The 15,248-nt window shown below is 36.8% G+C and overlaps 2 protein-coding genes across 2 annotated transcripts; both read right to left on the bottom strand.

Moving 5' to 3' along the window:
- Positions 1–1,164: 1,164 nt before the first annotated feature.
- Positions 1,165–2,477, bottom strand: LOC132069490 (uncharacterized). The gene is made up of 3 exons (XM_059462834.1): positions 2,158–2,477; positions 1,820–2,054; positions 1,165–1,740 (listed from the first exon to the last, which is right to left on the bottom strand). The coding sequence occupies exons 1-3, from the start codon at positions 2,251–2,253 to the stop codon at positions 1,268–1,270; spliced, it is 804 nt and encodes a 267-aa protein (XP_059318817.1). The 5' UTR covers positions 2,254–2,477; the 3' UTR covers positions 1,165–1,267.
- Positions 2,478–2,752: 275 nt separating this feature from the next.
- LOC132051537 (L10-interacting MYB domain-containing protein-like) lies at positions 2,753–4,950 on the bottom strand. Its single transcript, XM_059442674.1, has 3 exons — positions 4,707–4,950; positions 3,526–3,851; positions 2,753–3,437 (listed from the first exon to the last, which is right to left on the bottom strand). Exons 2-3 carry the CDS (start codon positions 3,847–3,849, stop codon positions 3,123–3,125), a joined length of 639 nt encoding a protein of 212 aa, XP_059298657.1. The 5' UTR covers positions 3,850–3,851; positions 4,707–4,950; the 3' UTR covers positions 2,753–3,122.
- Between the last annotated feature and the right edge of the window lie 10,298 nt (positions 4,951–15,248).

The following is a 15,248-nucleotide window of genomic DNA, read 5'->3' as shown; positions in this document are numbered from 1 at the left end:
AATAAAAAATATCCTTATTATAAAAAATAAAAATAAAAATAAAAATTTATGTGTATTTGAATTTGAATTATACATAATTTTATCTTAAGTTATTCTTATTTGATGTTCTTAGAATTTAATTCAGTTAGTATTTCTTTAACTCAACCAGGTCCCTCATATATTGTGTTTGATGGACGCACAACCTGCAACAATTGATAGTTCCAAGTGCATTTGTATTTTGATCATTGTCAAATCAAGTTTGAACCAGATACGGACTAATATATATATATATATATATATATATATATATATATATATATATATATATATAGCCGTAAGCCGTGCCACTCACTGCACACAAGTACAACAGTGAGTTGGCCCATGCTTTAGGTCAAAATTGAAGAGTGGTCTCTTTTCACCCCACATGCTCCCACTATATATACAACATGATGGCAACATATTGAGTAGACTTGAAAACCTAATCTAAATCGTGCAAAGCTGCCGACACAAGTTCTCAAGATCTCTCAAGAACAAAGTCACCTACAAGTTGAAGAACCTGATCTAGACACAAGATTTAGTCTAAGTTCTTTATATTGTTGTGAGTCTTTGTTCGTTTGTGCTTAAATTGTAAACCTACTCTTCTCTTTAAAGGAAGTTGTTTGTAGGTAGATCAAAAGTCTCAAAGGGTGCTTGTTGGAAGTGTGTTTCCTCAAGCTGTTGAGTGGTACATTAGGCTAAGAGTAGTCTAAGGCCTCATTTGTTTCCAATAAGATTAAGACGTCTGAATCTGAATACACCTCTGAATATTAAGATGTGTATTTAGATCTAGATGTTTGGATCTGAATGCACATCTGAAAATTAAGATGTGGTTTTTAGATCTGAACACTGAATGATTAAGACTGTTTGTTTTCAATATCTGAATGTGCATGTGAAATTATACTATATCAAAAAAAAAAAAATTATAAAAATCTCATTTCAGCATAATAAATTTATATTGTTGATAGAAAATAATATTTGAATATTATATTTGATAAAAAATTTAAATTATCTGAAATGCAAACTAAAATTTATATATCAACATAAAAAAATACTACTGTAACAAGGTAACATGATTTTTTTTTTCCAGAATTCAAAATTAATTTGTTAGCAAAAAAAATCATTCAGCTAAACACAATCTCGTTCCATTTCAAACGCTCAAGTATAAGATAATTTAAATAATTAACTACATCAGATCAAATTCTAAGGTTCAAACACTAGAAGTATTTCAAATAATGAAAATATAAAAATCTCAAGTATTTCCTCTTCTTTGCATTAGTTGAAGTGCAAGTTGTTCACGCATATTGTGCATTATCTGCGAATCTTCAGTTGTCCAACTGGGTCCACTTGTTTCATCTAACACTTCTTCCTGTTCTCCTTCTTCCTCGTCAAATATTAGCTGAGGTGAATCATATTGATTAAACAGTTCATCATTTATACGCTCCTTCCTGATAAAATTATGAACTGCAAAACATGCAACAACAACATCTCTCTGGACATCAATAGAATATGGAGGCATCTTATCCAATATCGGAAATCTTGCTTTTAGAACTCCATAAGCACGTTCAATAACATTTCTGAGTTGTGCATGAGCATGATTAAAATTTTCCTCCGTATTTATGGCCCTCCTACGCTGATAATCTCCTAACCAATATCGAACATTACGGTACGGTGCTAGAAATCCTCGAGTGTTTGGATGTGCCGCATCACATAGATAGTACTTATCTGCCATTAAAATAAAAGGTTAAATGGTCATAATAAAGAGAAAGTATTGTTTCATAATATTTGAAGTTGCATCGCTTACTATAAGGAGGAAATGGAAAGCCATTTTCTGGATTAGATACAATCTCTGTAAGAACTCGTGCATCATGTGCTACTCCTTCCCATCCAGCGTAAACATAAGTAAAGACCATGTTAAAATCACATATACCTAATGCATTCTGATAACATTTACCCTTTCCTCTTCCTCTGTAAACAATTTGTTGATTAGTGGGAACAATGGCATGTACTAATGTCCCATCAAGTGCACCGATTGCTCCCTACAAATAAATATATATATATATATATATATATATATATATATATTAAAAATTATGAGAAATGTTTGTATAAAATTATACAATAGTAGTATAACAAAAGTACCTTAAAAATTTTACGTAGCCTTTTATGAGCACCAGGAATATCTAGATTTGGATCGGATGTTGTAGATGATATCATCTCTTTTGCAAACTTCATCATTGCTTCAAGAACCTCGTGAAAATATTTGTGAATCGTTTGCGAAGAATGTTGGAATCTCCTCTTGATAACCACAAACGCTCATTATGCCCTATAATGGATAAAAATATTGCTATCTTTTCTTCTACATATACATATTTACTATCTGTGAGCCATCCATTATGTCTAAAATTTTGACACAACCGCACATATGCATCACGAGACATGCGCATCAACTCTAAACATTGTCGACTGAGCCGGACAATAATTCCAATGTGTAACTCGTCCCGAGATAAAGATGATGTTAAATCTTTATTTCTTTGAACATTCTTGAGTCTAAGACGTTTTCTACACCAATATAAGCTCATCAACCATAATATCTGATCTTCAGTGTCCATGTCTAAACTATTTTAACCTAGAAAATGTACAATACACGAAAATAAGCATAACATGTTATATATTTGGTCAACATAAAAGTTACATAACGACAAATAATCCATAATTCTCAAGCATAACCCAAAAAAGGCATTTAAAAAATATATCACTAACCAAAATGGTTCCAACATAATATAATACCGAAAAGGTTCAATAAGCATAATAGATACTAGTAGAAAAATAATAAAGAAGGTTTCACATTATCAACGCCTAATGCATATTTTAGCTAATTAGCTAAGTTAAAGAAGTCCCTTTTGTTTCCCCAAGAGCTTAACCCAATTCTCTAACTTGTCATCCTCTAGTTTCATCCATGCTTTCCTGTAGCTCTCACTCTCACAAATTATAGCAAGAGTTGTATTGTATAATGGATCTTTCCAGCCAAGTCCTTGTAATTTGTCCATACATTCTTCGACGTCAGGTCCACTACTTTTTTTAATCAATAACTCCAATGCAAGTACTCATCTTCTCATCAATTTCCAAATGAGATGATGAGAGTTTTCTCTTCTTTCCCGAAGCTTTCTTTTCAACAGAAAATGAAGATTGGGATGGAGAATCTTTAGGAGCTTCATCATTTTTGTCACCAAATAGGTCTTGGCTCCATCAATCGTATCAATATCTATAGGAGTAGACGCAGAAGAGACACCAGGTCGAGGATAGGTACAACTTGGACTCCAACCATGAATTCCTGTTGCAGTAGAACCCTCAAAAAGTTTTGTGCACAGGTCTGGAAAGGGTAGAGGTGAATTCCTCAACGTCTTTGCTTTTGGATGAGCCTATATTCAAATATAAGATATCATACTTTTAATTAAACCTTCTTCTTTAAAGCAAAATAAAGAAAAAATTATCAAATAATGGATTAACCTTTATGTACTCATCCCACTCACTATTAGACATACGAAAGGTATTGGTTGTTGGATCATAAATATTGCCAGTCTTTTTAGTTAGTGGCAACCAAGCTTGATATTTTTCTTTCAGATAATCATAATAGTTCTTCATTTTCTTTTGGGGAATGCTAAAGCGATGACAAGTCTCTAGAGCTAGTTTAACCTTGTTCCATGAGTCTGGCTTCAAACTACTTCCAAGTCTCCCATTTAAGGATACTTCTTGAATACAATTTTCTAAAAATGTCTTTACTACATCCATATCTTTCCAACTCACTCTTGAATTTTCACTAGATTGTTCCATACCTGAAATATTGAAAAATAATAAATATAACAAGTGAACTGACACAACCATAATTTACTATCATATATTTTCCAAAAGATCTTCAATAATAATTAACAATATAATAGAGTCTTATAAAGGAGAAGATAGCATACACCGGTTGTCTCATGTATTGCCCGGATTCATAAGATCAACTTTTCCATCCAGTAGCCAAACATCAAGTTTTTGACAAGGAGTAACCAAACACCAACTATCACTAAACAAATTGATCTAATAAAAAATTATAATTCAACACGGTACTAATCTCAACTATGACTAAAAATTATAATTTCTATCACGGTACTAATCTCAAATTATAATTTCTATGACGAAAAATTATAATTTCTATCATGGTACTAATCTCAACTATGACTAAAAATTATAATTCAAACACGGTACTAATCTCCTGAAAAAATTAAAACATCCCTGGAAGGAAATCACCCTTCCACGAGCAATAGGAATGGTTTTGCTAGAGAAAGAGAGTTAGATGGGCCTACCTAGAGAAAGACCTTGTTAGAGTAGATTTAAACACAACAAAATTCAATAAAGCTGACCACACAAAGATGAAAAATGGGGAAGCCTCACAATCTAGTAAAGCTGACTATGTAAATACGAAAAACAAGGAAAGAGAATCAATTATATCAAAGGAGAAATTTGGGGATTCTGTAAATAATAATTGCAGCATTGGGAGAAAGAAGGGAAGGCTTAATGAGTATTGCCCCAGTTCATAAAATAAACTTTTCCATCCAGTAGCAGGTTGAAAAACATCAATACATCCGAAAATATTGTGACTATAAAAGATATTAGAAAAAATACTTGTAAAGATTATGAAAACTTACCAGTTCAAGAGGGGAAAAAATAGTATTTTGGTTGAAGAAGCAGAGAGGGAGGCGTGGAAATTTTGCTAGAGAAAGAAGCCGTATTTTGTTAATAGCGTGTATTATTTAATGAGTCTGAATGGAATAAGACTCTTTTATGGATCTGATTTGTTCAGACCTATTCAGATCCATTAAGAGGTTTTATAAGGAAACAAAACAAATGCACTTAATGGGCTGAATCTGAATAATTAAAATTCAGACCTTAAAAACAAATGCACTTAATGGGCTGAATCTGAATGATTAAGATTCAGACCTCCATTAAGTGCAAACAAATGAGGCCTAAGTGTATTAGTGTCCTTAGCTAGAGTTAGCTAAGTGGAGTTGCTTGCAATTGGAGTATTGCAAGGGTTGAGGGACTATGGGAGTTAGTTCCTAGGTTATATAAGCGTTATTGTAAGGGTGAGGGATTATGGGAGTTAGTTCCTGGCTTACGATAGAGTTGTAACCCGAAGTTACTCGGTCTAGTGGAGTTGAAATCCTACTGGGGTAGGTCGTGATTTTTAATCCCTTGAGCAAGGAGTTTTCCATGGTAATATCTTGCCTTCTGTACTTACTGCGTTGCATAAGGGAACTGGTACTCAACCAGGTCCCTCATATATTATGTTTAGTGGACGCACAACCTGCAACAATTGACATTAGAGCGGGTTCTTTCTAAAAGGTTAACACCTAGAAAGGATCTTCATCATGGCCAGTTCACTAAACTAAATGAAGGGAGAGTGCATCACAAGTCCTCCAAGATTCAGTGCGGAACACTATGGTGGTGGAAGGCTAGAATGGAAGACTTCATCACTGCGAGGATCCGGAAGCGTGTGACATCATTTGTGATGGTCCTTGTGCTTTTGCTCAGCAAAGCCATACTCTGCGACAAGACCAGAGAGCTAAGCACATTCTTCTTCTAAGCCTTGGATCAAAAGAGCATAGTGTGTTTTCTTCCTGTAAAACAACAAAGGAAATCTGGGAAGCTCTTAAAAGTACATGTATTGGAATAGACAAACTCAGTACAAAGCTTGGATATCTTAAGATGAAGGATGGTGAGACCACTCAAGATCCAGAAAGAAGAAATAGTCTTGATGATGAGAGAAGAAGTGAGTTAAGTGATGATGACTTAGAAAACGCATATCTCACTCACAGATTTCAAAGAATCATTTGTAAAAATGTTGAATCTTTGAAGAGAAGGAGTAACAGTAAAGATCTCAAGGATAACTCCAATAAGACATCTACTCAAAGTCAGCCATCTATCAAAAAGGTTAAAGAGAGAAGGGCAGCTGATAAATTGATGAGAGAGGCCCTAACTGCATGGAGAGATTCAATGAGGGAATCCGAAGATGAAGTTGACTCAAGTAATACACCTAAGGGTGGAGTCAATCATGGAGCCTCAATCAGTAACATGAATCCTGTCTCCTAAAAAAATCTGGGACCTATAATGAAGCCAACGAAAAGGAGGTAGATCCTCTTAAAGATCAGGCAGAACTGGAAGGTCACTCTCACAAAAGGTTGATCTCAGTGGTAAGAGGATTGATAAGTGAGCTTCATGGACTCGCTAAAGAAAAGAATAAGTTAACTGAGAAGCTTGACAGTCTTGGGAACAAGAGAGTTATGATATGGTCGTACATGATCGTAGATCTACAAGAACAAGTGGAAAAAGTTACCAGGGAAAATCGTCTACTAAGCAGCCAAATCAAAGAGCTGATGAGTACGATTTATGAAAGGAAGGAGATAGCAAAAGGAGATCAGGTGGGGCATAAAGGTAGAAAATAATGTGAACCCCAAAAGATTAGCAGTCTCAATCATCCTAAAAATGAAGATATTGCCAAACAAAGGTCAGGAGAGGTGTCACACCTCAATTTTTTTTTGCGTCGTTTGCGTCGTAAGCAAACTAATGTAAGCTCGGAGAGGTCATAGAACCCTTATAAGGTTAAATTATACCTTTAAGAAGTGCTAAGAAAGTGTCTAAAGGTTTCAGGATCAAGCGAATCGAAGAAATTAAGTTTGTCAAATTTTTTAAAAAACATCGCAGAATTTTGGATAGGAATTTTGGTCCGACTTGAGAGAGGTATATCTCCTAGAATATGAGGAGTTATGAAATGCATAACTTATGTAAATTGAACTTTATTGAGTCTAGTTTCTAATGCAACAAACCGTTCGTCGATACGACGTCGGAGTAGAAAGTTATGTGCATTTCAAGATAGGATGCCAGATGGCTTTTCCGCGGGCCCACTTGGAAAGTCGGTGGAACCGACCTTCAAGGGGTATAAATACCCCCATTCCCCTCATTTTATCATTATTTTACACTCCGTTGAGCTCTATAAACCTCCATAAACATCTCTTAAACACTTATAGTCCCTTAGATCAAGAATTCATCAAGATTGACACTAAATCCTCAACTAGTTCATATAAAGATGATTGTTCTTACTTCTACTTGATTTTGTGGTGAGTTTGATTTTGAAGCAAGTTTTGTGAGTGGAAGTTCTTCAACTATAACGTATATTCTTCATCTTATCTCTTATGTTGAGTTGATTTGAAGGTTTACCAAGTCTTAAAAGTGAAAATAGTTATGGAGGAAAGATCATAAAGTGTTGTGTTGTAGTTGTTGAGTCCATGGGCTATTTTGAACATGATGTGGCTGTGTTGTTGAGCTAACTTCCATGTATATGGATAGTATGTTATGTTGTTGGTGTGTTGATGAGATGATGCTCCTTGATTGGGAAGAAAGAAAGTGTATATTGTTATTGTATATTAGTATAGTTTGGGTTGTTTGGTGTATACTCTTTTATGAGCAGTGAAAGGAGTATTTAAGGACTTTTGTAAGTTTGTTGTTGTTATTGTGGGTTGTTGTATATGTTGGGGTGATTGGAGAGTAAGGGGAAATGCTGCCTGTTTTACTCTAGAATCAAGCTGTCATTAATATACGTGATATACTAGCGCCATCTAAGTTTGCATATGTATTCCTTGTTATAGGATGGTGTGCTAGTTGTGATTAGCATGATTATTAGATCGCTTGGGCGACTTGAGGTATGTTAAGGCTGTTCCTTCTTTTCTTGGCATGATTCCATATATAGTAAAAGCGTAACGAACCTTATGACTAGAGATTTGTCAAAGTAGAGCTCGTCCTAATGTGGCATAGCTTCCGAGTGTTATGTTATTCTTTCGGAGGGCTCATATCCCCTCCCTATGTCCTTGAGTTTATAGAGAGACAGAAGAGACATGTTACAGTATCAGTATTTTCAGCATATGCATGATATACATATATTTTCTTTAGCCTGGCCACTTGGTCAGTGAGACAGATATGCCTGGCCTACGGGTGAGTGAGACAGATTGCCTGGCTGACGGGTCAGTGAGACAGATTGCCTGGCCGACTGGTCAGTAGGACAGATTTCTCGGTCTTATGGTCAGTGATATATATATATATATATATATATATATATATATTTTTTGCCTGGCCACTTGGTCAGTGAGATATATAATACTATTACATTGAATTTCATATGAGACAGATCAGGTAAGACGTTCAGGACATTCCTTGGCCTCCAGATTATATTATTTTCAGTTCAGTTTCAGCTTCAGTTATTCTATTACCTTACATATTCGGTACATTGTTTCGTCGACGTCCCTTTTGTGGGGTGCTGCATTCATACTGAGGTATAGATGAACGGACCGAGGCCTCCTCCGTAAAAGGACTTGATATCGGTCGATTGGTGTGCTCCTTTGTCCGGAGTTGCCGGAGTCTATTTGGAGTCTTTCTTTGCATTTATAGACATGATGGGTAGGCCGGGCCCTGTCCCGACCACAATACAGTTATGCTTTCTCTAGAGGCTTGTAGACGAGTCCTTTATATAGTGTGCCAGTGTGATAGCCTTGTATATGTTTATTTTGGTAGTGTTGGTTTGTACGACCATAGCAGCCTCGTCGGCTTGCTCAGTTATATATATATATATATATATATATATATATATTAAGGTGTGTGTAACCAGTTCAGACGAGATAGCCAGTGTTTATGTATATCCAGATTGTGACCTTGCCGGCTCTTTGGTATTGTTTGTGTGCAGGTAGGCCCTCTCGGCCTAAGTTAAAGGTTACCCCTCCAGTGTTGCAGATTCAGAGTGATTCGCTCGGGCCGAGTGTGGCACCGGGTGCCGGCCACGCCTCTCCAGATTTGGGGCGTGACAAACTTGGTATAAGAGCAGGTCTGTCTTAGGGAGTCTATAAGCCGTGTCCAGTAGAGTCTTGTTTATGGGTATGTAGTGCGCCACACTTATAAACAGGAGGCTGAAGGACATTTAGGATGGCTACCCTTTTTTATATCCCAGATCGTGCGATAGAGCTGACCTTTTTATATCCCAGATCGTGCGATAGAGCTGAGTCATAGGGTCTAAATATTCAACCCTGACCTCTGTCATTTTACAGTTTGATGATGACTCCTTTAGAAAGGACTACGGGTGATTCGAGGATTGCAATGATGACGGGGGAAAAGAAAAGAGTAATATTAAAGAAAAACCTGGAGTGGAATTTGTGGTTAGAAGATGGGTTAAAATTGTGAATAAGTTGATAGTACGGTGGAAAAAAAATATGTTGTGGTAATAAGACAAAAGTATAATTAATCAGGAAGGGCATGTGTGGGGAACATAGTTTGATGAAGAGGCTATATCTACAGAATTACGAATAATGGGCATTAAGAGGAATCAGTAAGATATGAATGACTTGTAAGTAAGGGAAGATAGTACAGTACAAGGGGATGAGTGATAATGCCAAGAAAAATTATTGTCGTAATATTATTTGTACACCCTTGAGGGTGGTATCGATATATTATATATAATTTTGTTAAGATAACTTTTGAAGTATTCTAATGAGACTTAAAAAGAAGAGAAGTTCGATGGGATTTTCAGTTGGGTAATAGCAAAGGACTGTAGTTATACTGTGAGTGATTAGAAACCTTAGAAGTGTTTTATTAATGAGACATCGATATGATTAGATGGGAGTTGTAACTTTCCCTCGAGGTAAGACATGGAAAGGATACGTATGTGTTTAAATATAACCCTTGAGTTTAAATATGCCAATGATTTATGAGTAGAAAAAGGTAAAGCAGGAATTACGGAAACGAAAAAGAGTATCAGTTATAAGGATGATGATGCTTAATGTCTAAAAAGGGATAGGATACGGAATGCAAGACTCATGTTTAAAATCATCTGAGGGGTTGTATGTGAGACATACGGGAGTGTTTTATAGTTATGTTAGTTGTTATACATGTTGGGAAAAGAGTATAAGAGTTAGAAGTTAGACGAATCGGAGAGAATATGTTGCGTCGGAAGGATCGCATAGGGGCTGTTTGACGGCTATCTTGACGAACCGTCGAGTGAACCGTTAAAGTGAGGCGGTGGAACTTATGTCGTTATATAGTTTTGATCCATGGTTTCTTTTCATTCATTCCTTATATCATCCAGAACTCAAACATTCTCTCTAAAAGTTTTATTATCACAGGATTATTGAATTAGTAGCACAAGACTGAATAGCTAATGAAGTAAGCGAGAGATGCTCGAAAGAATTATCTTTATGATGGGAAACGAAGGGGGTTTGAGGTCGCAAGTTGGTATAAGATACGCCCTTCTCTGATGAGGTAAACTTGTAGTCTGAAAGAGGCCAACCAGAAGGTCGAACATTTAGGTAATGAAGAAGAAGAGGAACGTCAACAATTTGGGTGGATTTTGAGAAGAGACTCTTGTGATAGATACCATTACAGTGATTGGATGGGTAACCGAGCAATAGAAGAAAGATGATTGCTGGGAAGACGATAAGGAAAATTTTGAAGATCTCCTTGATGGAAGATTAGGCCCATCCAAAGCCAGTACGTCTATGAGAATATGTGACCCGCTACATGTATGTGCAACTGACCAGATAGACTCAGATGACGAACAGGTACAGTTAAGATTAGTCGCAGAAATTACTGGGAGTAAGTTCTTATAGGAAAGAGGAGAGATAAATAAGATGTCAAATATAGAGTAGTGGGTTAACATCCTAGGAGGGAAGACGAGACAACAAGTTGGATCAGGAGTAAGCTTTGTTAGAAGATGGAAAGCTAGTGACAAAGAAATTGGAAACTACCTCGAGATATTACGCTAGCAGGCTGATGAAGTGTAAGGACGATTTGACGATAAACATAACCAGTCAGTCATATGCATGACATAATAAAGATTCGGAGATAGTACTCCAAAGAAGGAATTACTCAAAATTTCAAGACAGGGGTGTAATAGGAAGTTCAGTAATGAAGAAGCAGAGAAGGATTGAGTATGATGGTACTTGAAGTAAATAATGGACTAAGATAAAAGTTAAGTGAAATAGCCAACGCGAGCTAATCACGTGGATATGAAGTTCCAGCTTCGTATACCGGTTGGGAAAGCATTGTACAGGGAAAGCCTTAAAGGCAAAAGCATTCAAGTCGGAATCTAGTAACGTCTTTGTCGAGGGAAGGATGCGGAGTTAACAATAGAAGAAGGCTGAAATGAGAATGAACTAATCGAAGGAACAAGAGTACTTGACGGTAACAACCTACAATGAAAAATAATAAGTGTGTATGATTATATGGGAGCGGAAGTTTATAAATGGTATGAGATTTTCGGGCATAGAATATTCAGGAGGTAAGAGAATTAAAGTCGCATTGTAAATAAATGGAAAGAGATGGACCTGAATGAGGAACTAGAGGCTAGTGGCGGTAGTGAAGAGGATAATGAGAAGTAAGTTCGTGTAAGACAGTTTCATTGTATTAGAATAAATAAGGATGGATCTAGCACCGAAATGGGTACGTCTATTCTGGAAGATAGCAGAAGGGTATAGAATCATATACTACAGAGATGATACAAGTATATGAGAGGCTTGCTAAGATCACTATAGATCTTCAACTGGTGAAGCGTAGCGTAGCCGAGGATAGAGATAACAAGATATGGTATATGTTGGGAAACCTGAGTAAAGATATAGTATCCTAGAAATGGTATATCTCTTAAACCAAAGCTCGAAAGAGGATTCAGGAAAGAGTATCTCGGCAAGATAGATTCTTAAGATATTGACATGAATTTATGTTAAATATAGCAAGGGTAGATGGCCTATTCAGAGGCAACAAAGTTATATCATGACCTTGGTGGATCGATAGAAAGAAAATATTACAGAGCTCACGGTCCATTATAAATAAACAGAAATCTGAGAGACTGAAGTATCATATGGATATGTCGTTAAAGAATGAGGGAAAGATCAATATGAATTTTGTAATTATAAGGTATTAGGCAAGCTATATATGGAATTATTCAGTTACCTAGTAACTTTGGTTACCCGGTTAAGATGTCCAGTTCTCTACTAGCACTTGAGGATCAGTACATTCAGAGAAACCTGAAGAATATAGATTACCCCAGTAATGCTGTCCGCCTTGAGATAAGTGAGTAGGTAGAGCACACTTTTTCGACGTCCAAGGATATTTCATGAGCATGTATACTAGAACTTTGAAGAAATTAAGACGACCAGTTAGTATGGATTGAATTTGCATATGGTATTAGTCATCATTCTAATATCCAAATGGCCCGTATGAGGTTCTATAAGAATGGAAGAATGTCAGATTGCTTGAAATTTGGAATCTCATCCTGAAGAGATTTATGAGAGGTAATAAGGAGGAAAAGTTGACCCTTTGATACCTTAGAATTCACAAGATCATAGTCGAAGGGCCTGCAAGATTTACCCTCAGAATTGGAATCTGTATATCCAGTCTTTTACATGTCTATGCTTCGCAAGTGTATTGAGAAATCCCCCATAGATGTACCAATTGATGATATTCGGATTACAGAACAGTTATCGTATGAGAAAGTTCCTACTACCCTCTCAGATCGCCAATGTTCTAGGGTTGTGGATTGAGAACCGGAGATGTTGCCTCGGTAATAGTACTATGAAAGAATGTGAAGGTAGAAGAGATGACTTGAGAAGCTAAGAAAGATATGAGATCCGGATATCCACATTTGTTTTCATTAAAGGAAGATCTAGACTGAGACATTATAACCTTCAGGTATGTATATGTTGTTAGTTATTGTCATTGGTAGTGTGAGGCCATTGTTGTTACCGATTGTTGTAGCCCTATGTGGCATTAAGCTGTGGTTTGCTGCGTGATAGGTTAGTAGTATTACAATTACAGAGGAAGTTCTGCTAAAATTTCCATAAGATCTCTGAGAGTTTAACAGTAGAGGACGAATGTTTCTGGGGGGGGGGGGATGTTACACCTCAAAAAAAAATTGTGTCGTTTGCCTCGTAAGAAAACTAATGTAAGCTCGAAGAGGTCATGGAACCCTTATAATGTTAAGGAATACTTTTAACAAGTGCTAATCAAGTTTCTAAAGGTTCCGGGGTCAAGAGAATCGAAGAAATTAAGTTTGTCGAAATTTTGAAAAAACTTGGCAGAATTTTGGATAGGAATTTTGGTCCGACTTGAGAGAGGTATATCTCCTAGAATATGAGGAGTTATGAAATGCATAACTTGTGTAAATTGAACTTTATTGAGTCTAGTTTCTAATGCAACAAACCGTTCGTCGATACGACGTCGGAGTAGAAAGTTATGGGCATTTCAAGATAGGCTGCCAGATGGCTTTTCTGCGGGCCCACTTGGAAAGTCGGTGGAACTGATCTTCAAGGGGTATAAATACCCCATTCCCCTCATTTTATCATCATTTTACACTCCGTTGAGCTCTATAAACCTCCATAAACATCTGCTAAACACTTATAGTCCCTTAGATCAAGAATTCATCGAGATTGACACTAAATCCTCAACTAGTTCATACAAAGATGATTGTTCTTACTTCTACTTGATGTTGTGGTGAGTTTGATTTTGAAGCAAGTTTTGTGAGTGGAAGTTATTCAACTATAAGGTATGTTCTTCATCTTATCTCTTATGTTGAGTTGATTTGAAGGTTTAGCAAGTCTTAAAAGTGAAAATAGTTATGGAGAAAAGATCATAAAGTGTTGTGTTGTAGTTGTTGAGTCCATGGGCTATTTTGAACATGTTATGGCTGTGTTGTTGAGCTAACTTCCACATATATGGATAGTATCTTATGTTGTTGGTGTGTTGATGAGATGATGCTCCTTGATTGGGAAGAAAGGAAGTGTATGTTGTTATTGTATATTACTATAGTTTGGGTTGTTTGGTGTATACTCTTGTATGAGCAGCGAAAGGAGTATTTAAGGACTTTTGTAAGTTTGTTGTTGTTATTGTGGGTTGTTGTATATGTTGAGGTGATTGGAGAGTAAGGGGAAATGCTGCCTGTTTTACTCTAGAATCAAGTTGTCATTGATATACGTGATATACTAGCACCATCTAAGTTTGCATATGTATTCCTTGTTATAGGATGGCGTGCTAGTTGTGATTAGCCCGATTGTTGGATTGCTTGGGAGACTTGAGGTATGTTAAGGCTATTCCTTCTTTTCTTGGCATGATTCCATATATAGTAAGAGCGTAACGAACCTTATGACTTGAGATTTGTCAAAGTTGAGCTCGTCCTAATGTGGTATAGCTTCCGAGTGTTATGTTATTCTTTCGGAGGACCCATATCCCTCCCTATGTCCTTGAGTTTATAGAGAGACAGAAGAGACATGTTACAGTATCAGTATTTTTCAGCATATACATGACATACTGCATGATATACACCTATTTTCTTTGGCCTGGCCACTTGGTCAGTGAGTCATTTTCTTTAGCCTGACCACTTAGTTAGTGAGACAGATATGCCTGTACTACCGGTCAGTGAGATAGATTGCTTAGCTGACGGGTCAGTGAGATAAATTGCCTGGCTGACGAGTCAGTGAGACATATTGCTTGGCTAACGGGTCAGTGAGACAAATTGCCTGGTCGACGGGTCAGTGAGACAGATTGCTTGGCCTTATGGTCAGTGAGATATATATATATTTTTCAGTTGCCTAGCCACTTGGTCAGTGAGATATATAATACTATTACATTACTTTTCATATGAGACAGATTAAGTAAGACGTTCAGGACATTCATTGGCCTCCAGATTATATTATTTTCAGTTCAGTTTCAGCTTCAATTATTCTATTGCCTTACATACTCGGTATATTGTTTCGTACTGACATCTCTTTTGCCAAGGGCGCTGCATTCATGCTTGCAGGTACAGATGACATCGACCGACCTCCCTAGTAGACAGGACTTGATATTAACTGATTGGTGTGCTCCCTTTGTCCGGAGTTTCCAGGTCTATTCCTTTTGCATTTATAGACATGATGGGTATGCCGGGCCCTGTCCCGACCACGATACAGTTATGCTTTCTCTAGAGGCTTGTAGACGAATCCTGTATATAGTGTGGCAGTATGATAGACTTGTATATGTTTATTTTGGTAGTGTTGGTTTGTACGACCATAGCAGCCTTGTCGGCTTGCTCAGTTATATATATAGTGTGTGCTAAGTTCAGACAAGATAGCCAGTGTTTATGTATATCTAGATTGTGGCCTTGCCAGCTTGTTGGTATTGTCTGT

Source organism: Lycium ferocissimum, chromosome 1 (genome assembly GCF_029784015.1).
Source record: "Lycium ferocissimum isolate CSIRO_LF1 chromosome 1, AGI_CSIRO_Lferr_CH_V1, whole genome shotgun sequence".
Lineage (NCBI taxonomy): Eukaryota > Viridiplantae > Streptophyta > Magnoliopsida > Solanales > Solanaceae > Lycium > Lycium ferocissimum.
Note: the sequence above shows the minus strand (reverse complement) of the source record. Positions and strands in the feature narration are given on the sequence as shown.

Excerpts from the sequence above, each read along its gene's own strand:
- LOC132051537 (XM_059442674.1), bottom strand. The coding sequence starts at position 3,849 with ATGGAACAATCTAGTGAAAATTCAAGAGTGAGTTGGAAAGATATGGAT. Across the intron at positions 3,438-3,525 it reads AGTGGGATGAGTACATAAAG|GCTCATCCAAAAGCAAAGAC; the intron begins GTTAATCCATTA and ends ATTTGAATATAG.
- LOC132069490 (XM_059462834.1), bottom strand. The coding sequence starts at position 2,253 with ATGATGAAGTTTGCAAAAGAGATGATATCATCTACAACATCCGATCCA. Across the intron at positions 2,055-2,157 it reads GGCTACGTAAAATTTTTAAG|GGAGCAATCGGTGCACTTGA; the intron begins GTACTTTTGTTA and ends ATTTATTTGTAG. Across the intron at positions 1,741-1,819 it reads CTTTCCATTTCCTCCTTATA|ATAAGTACTATCTATGTGAT; the intron begins GTAAGCGATGCA and ends TTTTAATGGCAG.